This window comes from Cryptomeria japonica, chromosome 4, assembly GCF_030272615.1.
Source record: "Cryptomeria japonica chromosome 4, Sugi_1.0, whole genome shotgun sequence".
Classification (NCBI taxonomy): Eukaryota; Viridiplantae; Streptophyta; class Pinopsida; order Cupressales; family Cupressaceae; genus Cryptomeria; species Cryptomeria japonica.
In genome coordinates this window covers 409852544-409870707 of record NC_081408.1, presented here as the reverse complement: position 1 = coordinate 409870707, position 18164 = coordinate 409852544, and the positions used below count along the sequence as shown (strand labels likewise).

Below are 18164 nucleotides of genomic sequence, written 5' to 3'. Positions count from 1 at the left end.
ATGCAAAATGTATCAATCATGTCTCGCATAGACAACTGATAGAAGAATCTCATCTATTAGTATCCTTGTTAAATTCAAAATAGAACATAACCATTTATCTTTTTACTTAACTACTCCTCTTTGTTATTGAGCTTGTCAACAAAACATGCAGTATTGAAGGCCACAAAAACAAATTACTAATTTAATTCCTCAGTTGAATATACACACCAATCATTGAGACACAAGCAAATATCATGGCTACATTAACATCTAGGATCCATCTTAGATACCAACGCATGACTTGTTGTAATGTTGGGATGAGTAATGCAACCTCCTTTGAGCCAGTCTTATAATTTTAGTTTTAATATTTGTTTTGATGCCATGGATTTCATATTCCATGAGTTTTGTATGCATGTGACAATATTTATATATCTTAGTGTGCTATTTCCTTCAGCTACAATTTGTGTTTATACTTATGTGATCAATGTATACTTGTGTATGTGATCAAATTAGCTTCTATTTGATGATGTCATTGTGTCTTCAAAGTTTATTTAATAAAGGTTGCATGAAACAAGTTTTAAATCCTTAAAATTCATTGAATTTCTTGTGTTTTTCACTTTGCTGAATTTTTGCTGATTTTTTTCGTCAAGTCCGAGTCCGAGGTGAGTCTAAGTCTTGTAACTATGGATCCAATCTTTCCACCAACAGACTGGACACTTGGATTCCAATTGAAACTTGCAGTTTAAAGACACCCTGTTTTAGTGTTATAAAGTCATTTGTCTCTACTTTTCTAATTCTAATCAGATTTGAGCCTTATGCTACTTTATGACTGTTATTGGTGGAATATCAGATTCTTTTTTGTTTTGGGGGAGAGGGCACTGACAAACAGGATGAGAAGGGAATATATGTAGTCAACAGTTTTAGTGACTTGCACTTATCTATTGTATTAACAAGTTGAGTGTGTAACAAAGGGAAGATTATACAAATGTGTAATGTACACACACACACATATATATAATTTTGCAAGTGTTGTTCTAACTTCTTAATATTTCTTTTTGCAGATGTATGTTTTGAGTTGGTAGGATTATAGTTCTCTATCCATGTGTGTCTAGGACTCTAGAGTATCATATGTGAATCAGAAACAGACGTAATATATTGGAGATAATATACATTGCATTCATAATTAGTGAAGACATTTCTATTTGTATACCATATTATGTTTAATTTTGTACATGATGGCTTTGTATATCTCTTGCAGATGGTTTTGTGTACATGTCGTGAGTGATGTTTTCCACTACAAAATCTTTGTAGAATTAGTACCTAAAAGACAGACATCCAATGTAATTGTTGCAAGAATAATGCAGTTTACTCCTAAATTATGGTGCATTGTTGTAGTTGTTGGGAATGAATAGTTTTAACTATAGCTTTACTAGCTCTCTAGCATAGTTGGATGTAAGGAATTATATTACCTTGATTTATGCTGAAGTGGTGGTACATTTGGTAGGAGCATTCACCAACAAAGTGCTTAATCCTTCATGCTTGATCATTCAGATGTACAGATACAGGATTTGTGGCCAATGGAGTGCAATATGAAGGTTCATTGATCTGCATAAACAATTTGATTCTTTCATGGAGTCCAAGACAACTAGTTGATGTAACTTCTGACAGGTAATTTTTATTGGAGTTGTTTTCTTTGGCTTCTACAGTTGCTTATTGTGTGGGGAAATATTTTTCTTTCATCGATCATAAAGTTACCTTAGAATTCCTTCAAGATAGATTCTGGCTGTCTAAATTAAATCGCTAGAAGGTGGCCAGAGAAGCTATGATGTACTTTCCATCTATTTCGTAGGATGCAAAGAAACTGATGTACAAAAAACTGCCTAATATGCTTAAGAAAAGGGGCTAAAGTACTTAATTTGGCTAGTCAAATTCTGTATTCATTCTAAATTATGATTGTGATGGATGAATTGGTTGCTTTCAAGTAGAATAAACTAATGATCTGAATTTGGTTTGGTCAAATTGCTCTTGTCTGGCTACTTTTTCTGGCTATCATGTCATTATGATTAGCTATGCTGCACAAGACAGCAGCCTTGCTGCACAAGACAGCAGCCTTGCTGCACAAGCTAAGAACCTTGTTGTGCAATACCAGCTTCACTACATAAGGTAGTTGCTGCATTGTGTAATGTAATAATTCTGCTATAGAAGAGAACAGCCACGCTGTGCATGACAGCAGGTTTTTTAAAATATCCTGTGCTCCAAAATACGATGCAAGAGGTTATGCTGGTTGCACAAGATGCAAATGTCGTTAATCTAGACTTTTGCAAGTTACCAAGAAAAGAATGGCCTTTGATAAAACCAAACAAAAGATGAATAAATTTCGTTAGGTTGTTAAGGAATTGTTATTTTCTTATTTATCTTGTAGCACATGTTGCATTCTGGTCAAATTTATTTTTGTAGCAATATCCCACTGCTAGGATCTATATAATCAAGGTTCTCTACTTGCACCTAGTTAGCTTGACTTGTTGTTAGCCTATTCCCGGGTTCCTGTAAAGCTAAACAGAGTTGATTAGGGGACTCAGTGCATGGTGGAGAGCTCAAGCCCGTGTTTTCAGTGAGTTTTGATAGTATTACTATTTTTAGCATATGCTATTTATAGTAAGTGCTATTTTTGGCACTTGGCATCAGCTTTAGAGTGAAGTGTGCTTGTTTTCAGGCCTTGGCAAACTTCCCAAGGTTAGAAGAATAATATTTTATTATTTCACTCAAGTGTTTTAATAAAGTGACTTTATAACTTAAGTGAAATAAAGTGTTCATGAAGTGACCCCATGGGCTACACCTAGGGAAGGGGGTCAACTTAAGTTGTTTAGAAGTTTATTTTGTGGTTTCTAAAGTGGGCGCCTAGAATAATGGATGATATCCATGCCAAGGGTGATGGAAAAGTGATTTTAATTTATTTAAATTGCCTCCAAAAGGGGACAAGATAAATAAAATATTGAATAGGTTTGGAAACACTTTAGGGAAAAAGTTTATATTTTTTTTTTATTTGGAGTTGCCCTAATCTGGTGTTGCCCTAACTTTTCATTTAAACTCTACAAAAAGAGTTTTGGCTCTTATTCTATCTATGCTAAAATGGAGAAGATGAAGAAATGCTGCTGGAATGGACTTGGAGAGTTTGTTTGAAGCAGTGTTCCATGGGGACGTGTCCCCCCCCTTTTTGGGCGCGTCCCCCCCTCATAAACGTCTCGGGGACAGGGGGACGGGGACGCGACGTCCCCCACCGTCCCGCCACCGCTACCCAAGTGCCGTCGGGACGCGGAGACATCTGGGCGTCTCCCCGTCTCTCAAGAGACGCCCAGACGTCTCTCGAAGGACGGGGAGACGCCCAGGCGTCTCCCACGTTCCCACGTCAAAGCAAACCAAAAAAAGCAATTTTTAAAAAACATGTGACTTTTGGGGGGGTTAAGGGGTAACCCTAATTGGACGTGGGCCCCACCCTGCCCCCCAAAACAACACAAAAACATGTTTCTTGTAGATTTCACTCTCATTTTGGAAAACTGATTTTTTTTCCAGCAAGCTGAAGAGGAGGAAAAACTTGAAGAAGACTGATTGAAGGGGTGAGAAAAGTGATTGCAAGCATGATAGGATCTAGAAGAAGGCAAGAAGAAGAGGAAGAAGAAGATTCTTCTACATTTTGGAGAGATTTTTCAAGCACAAGGTAGGGTTTTTCAACTTTTTCTTGTTTTTTTTTGTTTTATTTTCTTATTTTCATTGTTCTATGTCATTTTTGGATTTTATTTCCCTATTCATCTCAAGACTCAAAATGAGATTTGATATTGAATCTTGAGGGCAAAATGATGAATCATTCATCATTTTGCCCTCAAGATTCAACATCAAATCTCATTTTGAGATGAATAGGAAAAAAATTTAAAAATATATTGTTAAACTAGGCTGATTTTATTTTTATTTTTATTTTGTGAAATGCAGTGTCAATTTCACAATGAGCTCCCAAGGCATGAGTGAAGATGACATGGAAATCCATTCTCATAGTGAGAATGATTCAGAATATGAACCTGAAAATGAGGGGGGTGACCATGGGGCTGATCCTGGAGCCCAATCTAGTTCTATGGTGAGTGCACCAGCTAGTACAGGTTTCCCTTCAGAGTTGTTGGCACCATATGCTAGGGGTCATTTTGATCCTAAGTCTCCTCTAAAACAGTTTGGTTCACGAATATCAGTACAAGGCACATCACATTCAAGTGGGGGAACAAGGAAGTGGAAGTGCAATATTTGTGACACAGAATGGTTCGGTAGCATTAGTAGGGTGAATGCACACTTTTTGTTTTGGAGAGGAAAAGGCTTGAAACATTGTAAGTTTTTGGAGGAAGCCAAAAATATACAGTACAAAATTGAGTTTAACAGGCTTTGGGGGGTTTCAGATGACACAAATATTTCAATGCCTACTACTTTGTCTACTAGGGCAGTACTTCAGGGCAACCAGAATGTGCCACATGCTTCGCAGACGGGAGGAATAATGTTTGGATCTCCATCCACTTCCACTTCTATTGTTGCCAGGGCTGGGAAACGTAGGTTGCAGACACCACATAGCAACCCCATTGCTGATATGTTTAATGTGCAGCTGAGAGATGAGATAGATGAATCCATTGGCAAGTTCTTCTTTGCCAATGGCATTCCATTTCATGTTACACGGTCTCCTTATTGTAGGGAGATGATGGCTCTGGTGGCCAAGGGAGGACCATCTTATGTGCCACCCGGGGAGACGAAAATGAGGACCTCGATCTTGGATAAATGCTATTCCAAGATCAATATTTTGATGGAGAAGATGAAGGCATGTTGGGTGGCATTGGGGTGCAGCATAGTTATGGATGGGTGGACAAACATTAACCATCGTCCACTCATCAACGTCATGGTCACGTGCAGAGGGCCCATACTTCCTTAGAGCAGTTGATTGTACAGGGCATCGTAAAGATGCTGATTTCCAGTTTTAGGTCCTCAGGGAGGCTGTTGAGGAGGTTGGGCCACAAAATGTGGTCCAAGTAGTGACAGATGCAGCCTATGTGTGTAGAGCAGCAGGGAGACTCGTTGAGGCAGCCTATAGACACATTTGGTGGACCCCATGTTGTGTGCATGCCATGAACAATGCACTCAAGGACATGGGGAAGATTGACTGGATTAGAGGAGTGGTCACCGATGTGAGAGATGTGCAGATGTTTATCTGCAACCACCACACTTCACATGCACTCTTCAGGACCTTCGCGAAGAAGGAGTTCTTGAAACCAGTTGAGACTAGATATGCATCCTATTTCATTCTCTTGGAGAGAATGATTGAGTTGCAAGAGGCATTGCAACTCATGGCTATGACTAATGAGTGGAATAGGTGGGCTGAGGCCAAGACAGAGCAGGGGAGAAGGGTGAAGGAGATAGTGAAGAGTGATGTGTTTTGGACTGATGCGAAATACATTGTCTCCATCATTTCTCCAGTATTCCAGGTGATCAGATATGGGGATGGGGATGCACCTAACCTTGGAGAGGTGTATGAGTGCATTGACTCTATACTTGACCAAATGAGGGCTGCTGTGCGAGTGAAGGACCCCTCTCTAGCATTCTACAATGAGCAAATCCGGCCTATCATTCAGTGTAGATGGGACAAGTTGAACACTCCTTTGCATATGGCTGCCTTTGCCTTGAATCCTAAGTGGTACAAGGCTAGACCGGGTAGAGTGACACCGATTCAGGATGATGAGGTGAAGGCGGGTTTCTTTAGGTGCATAGAGAAGATGTTTGATTCCAGAGATGCCGACACAATGCGCACTGAGTGGGGAAGATTTGCCACTCTTAGAGGTTATTCAGATGCAGCAAAGATGGATATAGACACTATGGCACAGGAGGACCCACTTTTGTGGTGGAATTGTCATGGCCCGAAATCTTTGACCACCACTCTAGCCATCCGTCTGCTATCCCAGGTTTCCAGTTCTTCAGCTGCTGAGAGGAACTGGTCTACATATAGCTTCATCCACTCTCTTAAGAGGAACAGACTTAACTCTAAGAGAGCAGAGAAGCTTGTGGCTATACACAGTGCTTTGCGTCTTATGGACCGCAAGACACTTGTGTACAAGGAGAGTCCAGCGGCACAATGGGATGTAGAGCCAAAGGAGCCTTCATAGATTGATGAGGATGATCCTACCACTTCAGATGCAGGGCTAGTTGGTGTGAGCTTGAGGGACCTTGATCTTCAGGAGTCCAACAGTTCCAGTGAGGAGGAGTTCGCAGATGATTAGAGGCCTCCGTTAGCTACATTTTGAGTTTTGTGACTTTTTGTCATTTTGTCTTTGACTCTAGTCTCTTTTGTAATGCTCTTGCTACACGTATTTGTATTTGGCTACTCATTGTAATGATGAATCATGTAATCATCTTTATTATTATAGACTTTGCAATGGCATCAGATATTCATATTTTCGTTTTCCTTTTTCGATATAATAGAAATCTCCAATTTGACAATTTCATTTGTCAAATTTTATTTAGCATTTAGCAATTACTAATCTAAGTAATCTTGGTATTTCCTATAGTTTCTTTTGAAATCTAATTCTTATATTGTTATACTGTCATACATATTTTCAAAACTAGTTTTTCAAGTAATATATGTATATGTATAACTATATGAGCACCACCACCCCGCCACCCCCCCCACCACCGTCCCACCGCCATCCCCCCGCTTTCCCCAAACTTAGGCCCTTGGTCCCCCCGTCCTGGAAACGCGTCCCCGCGTCCCCCCATCCCCAACGCTCGTGGAACACTGGTTCGAAGATTGTTGAGGACGAAATCCCTCTTCAGCTAGCCCGGTTTCGGTGGTGGAAGATCCACCCTAGCTGGTTGTGTTCTATAGTTTGCGTTTTTCAGAGATTTTGGCTTTAAATTGATCTAGAGTTGGTGTGTTTTGAAGCTGTTTTTTAGAGTGCTGGTCTTCATTTTCAGAAACATTAGATTTTACATTTCAGTTCATAACTCACTAGGTGAGTTTTCTAAATTTTGGGTATTGGATATTTGTTTTTGTTGTATCTAGGGGATGAGTTTTGTTGTGACCTATTTCACAAATTGCCCCATCACAGATGGCGACCCCCATATTTTTGTTTTTTTTAGGGTTTTGTCCTAGCTCTGCAGTTTCATAAATTCATTTTCTCTGAGAGTTTTGAGTTAGAGTTTTGAAGTCATCCCGAGCCAAATAGAGAAATCATGCTCGGAATCATGTTTGAATGTTGTCAAAGTGCTTAGAAGGTCTGAAGGATGAGGATCACAATTGCTTTGAGTCATTTTTGACAACTTTCTATTTTTAGGAATTTTTGCTTTTTTGCTTTTTTCTAAAATTAGAAAGTTTGATTTTTTGGCACTTTGGGCACAATCCGAGAAGCAGCTTTTTTTGGCTTGCTTTTTACTTTTTTCTGCTTTTTAAAAAGTAGAACTTGGGTTTTGTTCCTCAGATCATTTGGTCAGTGCCCATGTCTTTAGATTCAAATTTTTTGCCTCGAAAATGAAAAATTTGGTCGCTAAGGGTAAAAAGCAAGATGGAAACCCTAATTAGGGTTTTGTTCCAGAAGATCAGCCATATGATCAGTGCCCATGTCCTCAGATTTGAAAAATTATGTCTTTAAGTGCAAAAAGCAAGGTGTTAACCCTAATTAGGGTTTCGTTCCAGATAAATCAACATGGCATGAACTTGGCATGAACTTGGCATGAACTATGATGTCCCCGATATAATTAAATAATAAATCTAATTACTTTATTGTAAGGCCCCAAATTTAATAACAAATCTTTCGAGTCCTTTTATTTAATTAGATTAGGCAAGTTTTGGTTGGTCGTGTTGTCTTGTTTGTAACCCTTCGGGAAGTTTCCCGGAGCCCATATATATGGCCGTGTTAGTCATTGTTGTAGGTATGCGAATTTTGGTATTTTTTTTCTCTCCTGTGCGAATTCCTGTTGGAGTTTTGGTATCCGCCATTTCGGAGGTGAAAGACCCTCCCTATTTGGTATTTGCAGTTTCGGTGAGATTCACCCCACCCTATTCTGTTTATTTGTACTCATTCCGGATCTGGCAAATCTTGAATCTCATCATTGTTTATCACTCCAGTTGCATATCTGTTAATCCGATACATGCACAAGAAATTCCTAATATTCAGAATTTATTGCTTACGGAAGATCAACCCTTCACCGCACATTCACTAGAGCACACCATACGATTATACCACCGTACACCTCACACCTCCATCGTACATCCTCACCATACACCATACCTCCACCGTACCTCTCACTCCACCGTACATCGCGCCAACCCCACCGTGCGCCATACCTCAACCGTACGCCATTCCTCCACCGTACACCCCACTGTACGCCATACCTCCACCGTACCCCCACCGTACCTTACCACCGTACACCTCTCACCACCTACACCTTCCCCACCGTACACCATCTCCTACATCCCCACCATACATCGTCTCCTACATCCCCACTGTACACTCTCATTTGCACCATATGGTTCCACCCCCTCATCGTACATAGCACACTCACAGGTCACCTCCATCGTACAGTCACACCCGCACACTCCATATTGCCGTATATTGGCAGGGGAACATTACATGAACATGGCTGATTGGGTATAAAGGTAACAATGGAAGGTGGCACATGGCTGTCTAAGTGAAAATTTCGCCCAAGTTGGAAAGACATGGCTAATGGCAAGACTTATTCCAAGTCTGCCTATGCCAAGAATGGAAGCAAGACATGGCGAAGGTTAAGCAAAGTCCACCCATGTCCTAGAGGTCATCAAGTTCGCCAAGCACATTCAAGAATGGCAGACAAACTTCCAAGTCTGCCTTGTCTAGGAAGATGGCATATCAATTAAGATGGCTAAGACTTTCCAAAGTCCGCTTAGGCATGATAGAGCAAGGATGATCAAAGTCCACCTAGACACAAAACAAACTTGGCAAGCACATGTCAAACTCAGACTCCTACTCGAGGTTAAGTGAGCAAGACCAAGTTGAAAGGAAAGGAATTAAACTAAGGCAAGGATTGTAAGGAAGGATTAAAACAAAGGAAAGATTGCTTGGCAAGGCATACTCCAAAGTTCGCTCAAGCTAATAAAGCAAAATAAAACAATGTCTAAGCACATGCCAAGTCCGACATGGCAAGCATCATGCCAACTCCGCCCTATCTTGGCCAAACAAACATGGCACATAGTCTTCAAAGTCTGCCAAAAGGTAGATGGCACAAGGGGAGCCAAGTCCACCTTGACTTGTAAGCTACAAAGTCCGCCCATGATGGAATAAAAACATGTTCAAGAGCACACAAAGTCCGCCCAAAAAAAGAAGAAAGCTAAAGCAAGGATGGCACATGAACCTTGAAGTCCGCCAAGAGGATAATGTCAACACATGATCAAAGTCTGCCCTCTTCTTGACACGATATGTCAACTCTGCCATCTAGATAAAGAAAATCAAGCAAGCACAAGGAAAGGCTAACCAAGTTTTGAAGTTGGTATGATGTCTTCCAAGTCTGCCCTCTAGGAGAAGGATAAAAGCAAAATAAAGCATGATCAAAACAAGATGGCTTATGTGCTTCAAACTCCACCCCACCCAAGGATGGCACAAACAAGTTAAAGTCCGCTATGCCTAAAGGCTCTCCAAGTCTGCCTAGGTGAAGTATAATATAAAATGGATGAGAGGAATAACAATTTTGGCAAGGAAGAAAGGTTGAAGAAAACACTTGAAGTTCACTAGGCATGGGAAAGGATTAAAGCTAAGGAAAATTGGCTAGACATGATCCAAGTCCGCCCTCTTTGGCAAGACATTGACAATGAAGTATATTTCGAAGAGAAAATTTAAATTTTAAATTGTCCAAACACTTTGGAAGTTCACTCAAACATAAATTGGCCAAGATGAATAAACACAGACATTCCAAATTTGCCTAGGCATAAATAAAATATGTGAAGATGCCTAAGACAAGATGAAGAATTTGCCCAAGATTTGAAGATCAAACACGAAGACAATCAATTTACCATGGCGAAAGACGAAAATTGGTCAAAAGAAAGCAAATTTGAAAAAAATTTGCACATGAAATCAAGGGTCAATCAACGAACAGGTTGGAAAATTAACTTGACACATTAAATATTTTTAATATTTTCCAACACTTAGAATTATTTTCGAAGGAAAATAATTTCAACACTTGGAAATATTTTCAAAAATTCAAGAAAATTGAATTTGAAAGAAAGTTCTAGAAGATTCCTTAGCTAAGCATGGAATTTTGAGAGAAATAAAACTTTCCATTTTGGAAAGATTTAAAACATTAAAACACAAAAAAACAATAAAAAAATTAGAAAAAAACAAAAAAACACAAAGAAGAAGCTTCTAAGTCTAAAAACCTTAAACTCTATATATTTTCAACCAGTCACTGTCAAATTCATTATTCAGGTTGAGTATTTGGAGAGCAATTGAGAAGGAGTTTTCTCTCAAATTTTATGAAGATTGATTTTTTGAAGAGGAATTTTGAAGAAGTAAAATTCTTCTAAGTGTTGGAAGTGAAGAAATTAAGTGTTTTTTTTAAATTTTAAGACAGATTTTCAGAATTGAAGGTGAATTTCAGTCACAAAGATCAATTTCTAAGACATAAAATCTGAAATTGACTAAATTTTTCTATTACCCTGTCTTATTTCTCTTAAATTTTATCAATTTCTTGACTAAATTCTTCACTTTCAGTTTGCTTTTTCGCAGAAATTTAACCTTTTTAACAGGCTGAAAATGAAAATTCAAGAAAAAGGATCAAAAATCAGAATTAAAACCTTAGAAATAATATTGAATTTTCATGTGTTTTGCAGGTTGATGACCACCAAAGAAACACCTTCTAGAAAAATACCAATGAAGTTCGCCAGTAAGGGAGTACAGCCAAAATCCAAGATCAAATCTAAATGGAAGAACGTCACAGACACTGACCTTGGACATGTAGATATGGAAGAATTCAGAAAGAAAATGTACGGGTATGATGGACACCTCTCGACGTCCATTGCTTGCCGGATCATGAGAAATGGCATCGTCCAGACAGCTGGATTTCCTCCGGCTAAGGAGTGTGCTGATCTGATAGTCGAGTGTGCTATTCACTACAATGCACCATCAAGAGAGATCATTGCGCTTGATGGAAGGGTTTTAGCTAATCTTTCAGAGTTAGCCATTCAAGAGACATTTGGGATTCCAAACTAAAATAAAACCTCCTACAAGACCAAAGAAGATACCAAGAGGATCTATGATAACTAGTCTGAACTTTGTGCGGCAAATATTAACAAGTCATGGTTGGAAAAGAAAAGACCCTAGGGAAAAGTGCCAAAGTATCTGTTTCGTCCATACTTCAAAGAAGAATATGGTGATATCATCCTACTGCTGAATAGAGTAATGGGCAGCCCTTAGGGTGCACCATTCGAGACATGGATGTACTACTTCATATATGAAATTACCTCGGGAGTCAAAATGTTCAATTGGTCCCACATAATCAGCAACAATCTTCATGAACAGATGATAAATATGGAGAAGACAAAGTCATTCTACATGAGCTCCTACATTATCTACTCATTGGCCGAAAATTTTAGATATTCTAGATTGATCTGCAGAGGCGTAGTTGGCAATGGAGAAAATGAATTCAAGTCTTATGATTGTTATCTTCAGCTACAACTTAAGGAGAAAACCCACTTCAAGCGAGTGAATGATGCATTCTTGATGTACATCACAAGGACATTACAAGGAGGAACTCACTAGAGGTTATCTCCTGAAGCCAAAAGTTTGATTAGCAAGTATGGATCCTGGTTTATCCAGTATCCAAAATTTACATACATAAGAGTCCAAGGTTTTGATGGTCGTCGTTACCGACTTCCAATCTATCCAACATGATGGTCCTACTTGAAGTTCTCAGACAACTTGGAACATATCAAAGCTTCATAAGAATAAGGCAAAAGGCAGCAATTACCTTTCCATTCTTTATTGGAAATATGGAGGAGTCTTGTCCGATAACACAGGCAACTGAAAGTGCCAGGCTAGAGATGCAGTGGTATCCCTTTACATTCTACCGGTCCAAAGTTAACTATGATCCTCACAACAATATTGGATTAGTGAATGGAGAAAGATTTAGACATAGAGTGGACATAGAGGATTTGTGGGCAAATGCTGTAGATGAATTTGACATCAAGAAAAGACTACGTTCCAGATTGCCAGTAAGCTTGATCAAAACGACCGAACCTTCCCTTGTACCGGATTAGCTGGAAGATAATGCAGAATATACTTAGCCTGGCTTTGATGAGCATGCACCTCTTTCTCCTATCAAATGGTCGGAACCAGAGCATGCAAACTTGACCACTTTGATGCGGCCAGTTAGGAAATATTCCAGGTGTTGGGTTGATCAGCAGTGTCATAGATTGAGACGGAGAAATATAATCTTGACTTATGACCTGATGGGTGAAGCAAAAGGATATTCTTCAAATGAGGAGGCAACTCAAAGTGCCAGACCAATTGAGAGTGCTAAAAAGAAAGGGAAGGTAGTTGTTGTTGAATTGATGTATATGTATTCTGTATATTTTTATTCTATCATCAATTGCCTTCGAGAGGAAGATTTATTCTTTCTTTATACTTATCGTTGGTGCCCCTTTACCAAGGGTCACCACTCTTCCAAGTCGGCCATTAGGTAATAATAGATTTTTTTTTTAGCAGATTGCTGTATTTAATCATGCTTGCAGATCGCTGTCATTAAATATTGTTCCTTTGTCTTACTTGCCCATCTTGAAGTCGGCTATATCATCTTGAAGTCGGCTGTAATTCTTTACTCCAAAACAGATCACCTATGGTTAGTCGCTTTATGACATATTATTGGCCTTTGTAGTCGGCTGTCATATACTTTGTAATCAGCTGTCTTTAAACATATGAATCACTGTTCTCCTTATTTAAGTGTCAGTGCTGCTCATATCAAATAGCATCGTTGTTTTTATTAATCTCTGCCTTTTAATACTTCCACTCCATGGGATTTATGATTAATCGTTGTATGACCAATGATTATGATTGTGGTGATCTTCAACACATATTCTGTGAACTATTACTTTCGTATTATTTGAAGGATCATTTGCTACATATTCTGTGAACTATGTATTGGCATTTGGTATCGTTGATATTCCATATGTAACACAAATATGATCTGCCATACTATATATCTGCGGTATCTCTGAGATATGATCTTCCATATGCAACACGAATACGATCTAAAATGCAATCTCGATAAAGACTCTCTAATTAGGAGGTCTCATGCCATTAATCACATCTAGAACTAGTTGCAATCCACCCACAACAATGACCAGAAATATTCGCCAATAATATAATCTCTCTTGAGCAATCTTACAGGCCGGTAGGAAAGCCTGCTCTGATACCATGTTGAATTGATGTATATGCATTCTGTATATTTTTATTCTATCATCAATTGCCTTAGAGAGGAAGATTTATTCTTCCTTTATACTTATCAGTGGTGCCCCTTTACAAAGGGTCACCACTCTTCCAAGTTGGCCCCCCAATAATTATATTATTAATAATAATATAATTATTATATTATAATTTAATTTATATTATCACAATAATATAATTATTATATTATCACAATAATATAATTATTATATTATCACAATTATATTATATTATCAAAATAATATAATTATCAATATAATTATATTATTACAACCTCTATGTCGGCCTGAAGGAATCCGACCATAGCTACAATAACATTAACAGTTGTGAGTGAAGGGCTTGCTCAAAAGAAACAAAGGCTAGAACCATCTTGTTTTGCCGCATCAATAAACATAAATGATATATTGGCCATGAATAAGTCATTGGCAGAGATGGAAATTCCTTCCACAGTTCATGAAGAAAATGTAGAGTCAATCCATCAAGAAGATGAACAACCTCCATCTCCTACTGGCACAAAAGTATTGAAATCAGACAATGACATGGATGTTGAGGAAGGTGAATTTCAAGAAGGAATGATTTCCACCCTTTGGGGAATTGCATGTGAATGAGGCAATTAGGAATCGGAAGGCATTGAGCAGCCCACTATTCCAAATTGGTTGAAGGAAAGATTGAAAGTGAAAGCACAATAAATAGAAGTTCAAGAAGAGGATGATGTGACAGATTTCTTGGCTAGATCAGAACAGGTTGCCACAAAGAAGACAACCAGAAGGTTTCCCACCATCCAGAGAGATGAAGCCGGTTGTAGGACAGTGCAAATTGTTGTGCCAAAAGTGGACAAGGCGAAGGGAGATATTGGTCCCCATGAATATGAAGTCACTGCAATCAGTTTACGACCAACTACCAAGAAGCAGGAAGCTGAAGACTTGGATAATTCAGTTGCTTCCATTAAGGCAAGAGTGGACAAGGAACTAGAAAAGAAGAAGGAATATAAGAAATAAGTTGAGCGCCTAAGAGAATACATTCAACACTTGACTAAGCCACTTAACCAAGCCAATCTAGAAGCTCCTCCACTCCTGAACTCACAAGAAACCGTTAGAAGTTATGAGGAAGAAGCAGTAACAACCAGAGAGACCAAGTTATGGATGGAAAGCACAAATGAAGAGGCAGCCACATTTGTGGAAAGATTAGCACTAAAATATGGACAAACCTCCTCTTTACTCTCCAAAATTGCAAGCATGGCCGAAGCATGGGCCAACCTTTAGGACATCCAAGAAAGAATTATTCCATGCCTTAGAGAATTGAAAGGAGTTTCAAAGAAAGAACTAATTGATGGAAATGTAATAGAAGTAGGAGCCACATATGACTTCAGCAGTTGGCATTGGACATTGGTTGCACGTAGTGAAGTCTTGGAGAAAGTGAAGGCAGATGCTGACAAAACTGAGGAGCAGATAAAAGAAATTCAAGACAAGGTTTATGTTGTAGCTGTAGAGATACTTGAAAAATAAACTATTCGAGAGAAGGATATTAAGTTGGAAAATCTAAAGACCAAGACACAAGAAATCTTCACCACTGGACCAGTCCTAAAGCAGAATCTAGCTAAGGCATCAAACCTGCTGTCCATCAAAGATGCTTTCCAAAAATAGGAATTAGATTGGGAAATCAGTTTTGTTGTATGTGTAGATGATTTGGAAGGATTAGAATTTTGAGTCAGTGTGCTGCCACATGTCATGATGGAAGAGATTGATAAGATTGTGTCCAAGTTCATTGAACTTTCTGCCTCTCAACAAGAGAAGGGGGTGCAATCCTAAAAAATAGCACCTTGTGCCATTTGTCTTGTGTGCACTGGATATTGATTTTATTTTGGGAAACTCTAATTAGGGTTAGGTTTTCTTAATCTCGACCATTGATCTTAGATTGATCTTGGCCGTTCATTTTGCTTTCAAAAACTCTATATAAACTCATTCTCTCATTTTATTTCAGTGTGGAGAGATTTATGAAATTGTTGCGTAGAGCTACTTGAATAATAAAAAGTTCATTATCAGTATTGTTTTGAAGTCTTATTTGTTATCAAGTGGTTGCATGGTTACATATTTTCTTCAACACTTAGAATAGATTTGCTTTAAGTAATTTGCTTTGAAGTTGTTAGATGAATGAAGGATTGATAGTTTAGATTGGTGAAATTTTGCTCATACTTTTGTTGGATGGATGATTTTCATTCAATGTGTAAAGTTAGCCCGAGCTTTTGATGTGGATTCTTAACTTCTACTTTGAGTAATATTGTTCAATTGTTGGTATTATTCATAAGTGTGAAAATCTTAAGCACAACCCTAGAAGATTGTACCTGCTTTGCGTAGTTGTCCAAGTGTGGCGAAACAAAGTGTCATTATTAGTTTCACCCAGTCTTTACCATCTCTTGAGTTCATAGGAATACTTTAACAGTAGTTAGAATTCCTAAACCCTTATCCCTTTTTATCCTTTTTTTTTGAAATCCCAAATCAGAAAATCAAAAAACAAAGAGCATTTATTGATAAATTCGCCTTTGTCTAGCTTGTGAATGATAACAGTTGTTAAGTGTAAGTCCCCCTTGTATTTCAGCACACACTACCCAAGAAGCTATCCACATAAAGTCGCCCGTGCGCACATATAGACCTTGGAGTTGCCTTGTGGTCTTTCTCGCAATCTTGGCACAAGTAGTAATTTTGTTCAGGAGAGGATAGAGTATCCTTGGATATTTTATTCTAATGTTCGGTATATGATAAAACGCACACCAACAAGTTTCCAAACATGATTTGTGTTTTTTGGGTTGACTATTGAGTTTTTAGCATCAAATCGATCTAGGGAGGAGCGCCTAGCATCAGGTATTGAAAATGTGTTTGTTTTGAGGTGACTTTAAGGTGATATTGGCTGCAAATCACTTAATTTGAGGCATCTAAGGAGTTTCATCAGGATCTGTTCCAGTTTGGGTGGCTTAAGAAACGCTAATTTTTATTCATATGAATCGCTCAAGTTCCTAGGAGCGCTTAGATTTTCTGTAGCAGGGTATTTAGTGAGGTTTTCAGATTTGGGGAAGCTTGAAAATGTCTTAAAAATTTAAAATCAGTTATTGAAAGTCTGCAACTAATTTGGTGTTGACATCTTAATGGAGAAGACTCAAAAAACACTCTAGGTTACTCTTTGAAGCCTTGAAATCAGACTTCTTCTTTCAAGGGCATAGCTGATTGCAATGTTTAAAGATCTGCTATCTTCAGGTCTAATCAGTCTTCTTGATGTTATGCACTTGAGTTGATGAAATGGTTATCCATTGATAATTCTATGCCCTTTTTCTTTTCAATAAGCTGTAAGTTTGAATGTTGTTGAATGTAATTTGCAATGAAAACATGAATGAAAACTGAGAAAACCAAGCAATCAGGAAACTTTCACTCTGGCATTCAAACTTGCAAACAATCAAAAAAGGGAAAAAAAAACACTAGCAAACAGGGTGTCGCTAAGCTAGAGCTTGATGAAATCTCTTCACTCCATAAGAATTACTCAAAACTTGAGGAGGAATTAGAAAGTTTAGTCTGATAAGAGGAACAAACGAGATAGGATAGTTAAGAGAAGAAATTGCATACTTTAAAACTGATATTCTTATCTAGCTAAATACTACTCTTGATGGAGTGCAAGCTGGAAACTGTAATGTCCCCATTTTTACGCCTTCCAATTCTGATAGGGTTGATCTGTTCCTGGAGGTTTCCAGTTTCTCAGAGAATGTTTTGGAGTTGTTTCACACTTTTTGGGGTAGTTCTGGACAGCTAGTCTGAGACTTACTATTTTTAGTAAGTGTCAATTTTGATACCAATTGGGTCAGTTGGGAGTATGGGCTGACTTACTATTTTTAGCAGTTACTATTTGTAGTAATCACTTTTTTCGGCAGCTGGTCAGAGTTCGGTCTCCCCTCAGCTTCAGCATGTGGTATCTTCAGTTTTCGGAGTTTATTGGTGCATTCAGATGTTCATTGGCCATACTTTCTATTTTTAGAAAGTCACAAGAGGAAAGTCGGTAGGGACAGTGTATGAGTTTCTATTTTTAGATTTGCTCAGTAGGTGCCTGGATATTATTACTTGACAGTTAATTATAGTCTGAAGCTTTATGATTAAAATAACATTATTATTAAAGTTAAATATAATGTTTAACTTTAATGTATTTTAATAAATTTAAAGGGGACTTTATGTGGATGCCTAAATGAGAATTATAAAGTGATTTTATTTTGGTGCCTAGGGAATTATAAGGTTTTAAATAATTTAATGAAGTGTTTTATGGAGATAGGTGCCGATATAGGGAGATATAAGATGAATATAAAATTTAATTCATAAAGTGACTCTATGTTAATAAAAAATATATAAGGGTCACTTTATTATTATTCCCAATTGCAAGTAAATATGAAAATTGAAAGAGGGGGAAAATTAAATGGGTTATCCGGAAGCTTCCTTGGAGAATTATAAAAGGGCTCTGTTAAGTTTATAGTCTCAGACGAAAGTCGCACTGTAACGATCGTACTGATTGCATATTTGTTAGCAGACTTAACTAACAATACTTAGACATAAACAAACATCCTAAGTACTCTTCAGTTGTTGATGCCAATGTTGGGTAGGATCGTGACTCCACACAGGGGTCACGACCCTATGTGGATCGTGACTCCCTGTGGAGGCATGATCCAATATG

The 18164-nt window shown here is 38.2% G+C and overlaps 1 protein-coding gene across 1 annotated transcript in view; it reads left to right on the top strand.

Annotated features, from left to right (window-relative positions):
- Nucleotides 1–18164, top strand: part of LOC131031116 (uncharacterized) — a 136982-nt gene that overhangs the window by 55740 nt on the left and 63078 nt on the right. The window contains exon 3 of the mRNA XM_057962153.2: nt 1531–1647. Within this exon, the coding sequence (XP_057818136.2) occupies nt 1531–1647 (117 nt within the window). The remainder of the gene's footprint in view (nt 1–1530; nt 1648–18164) is intronic.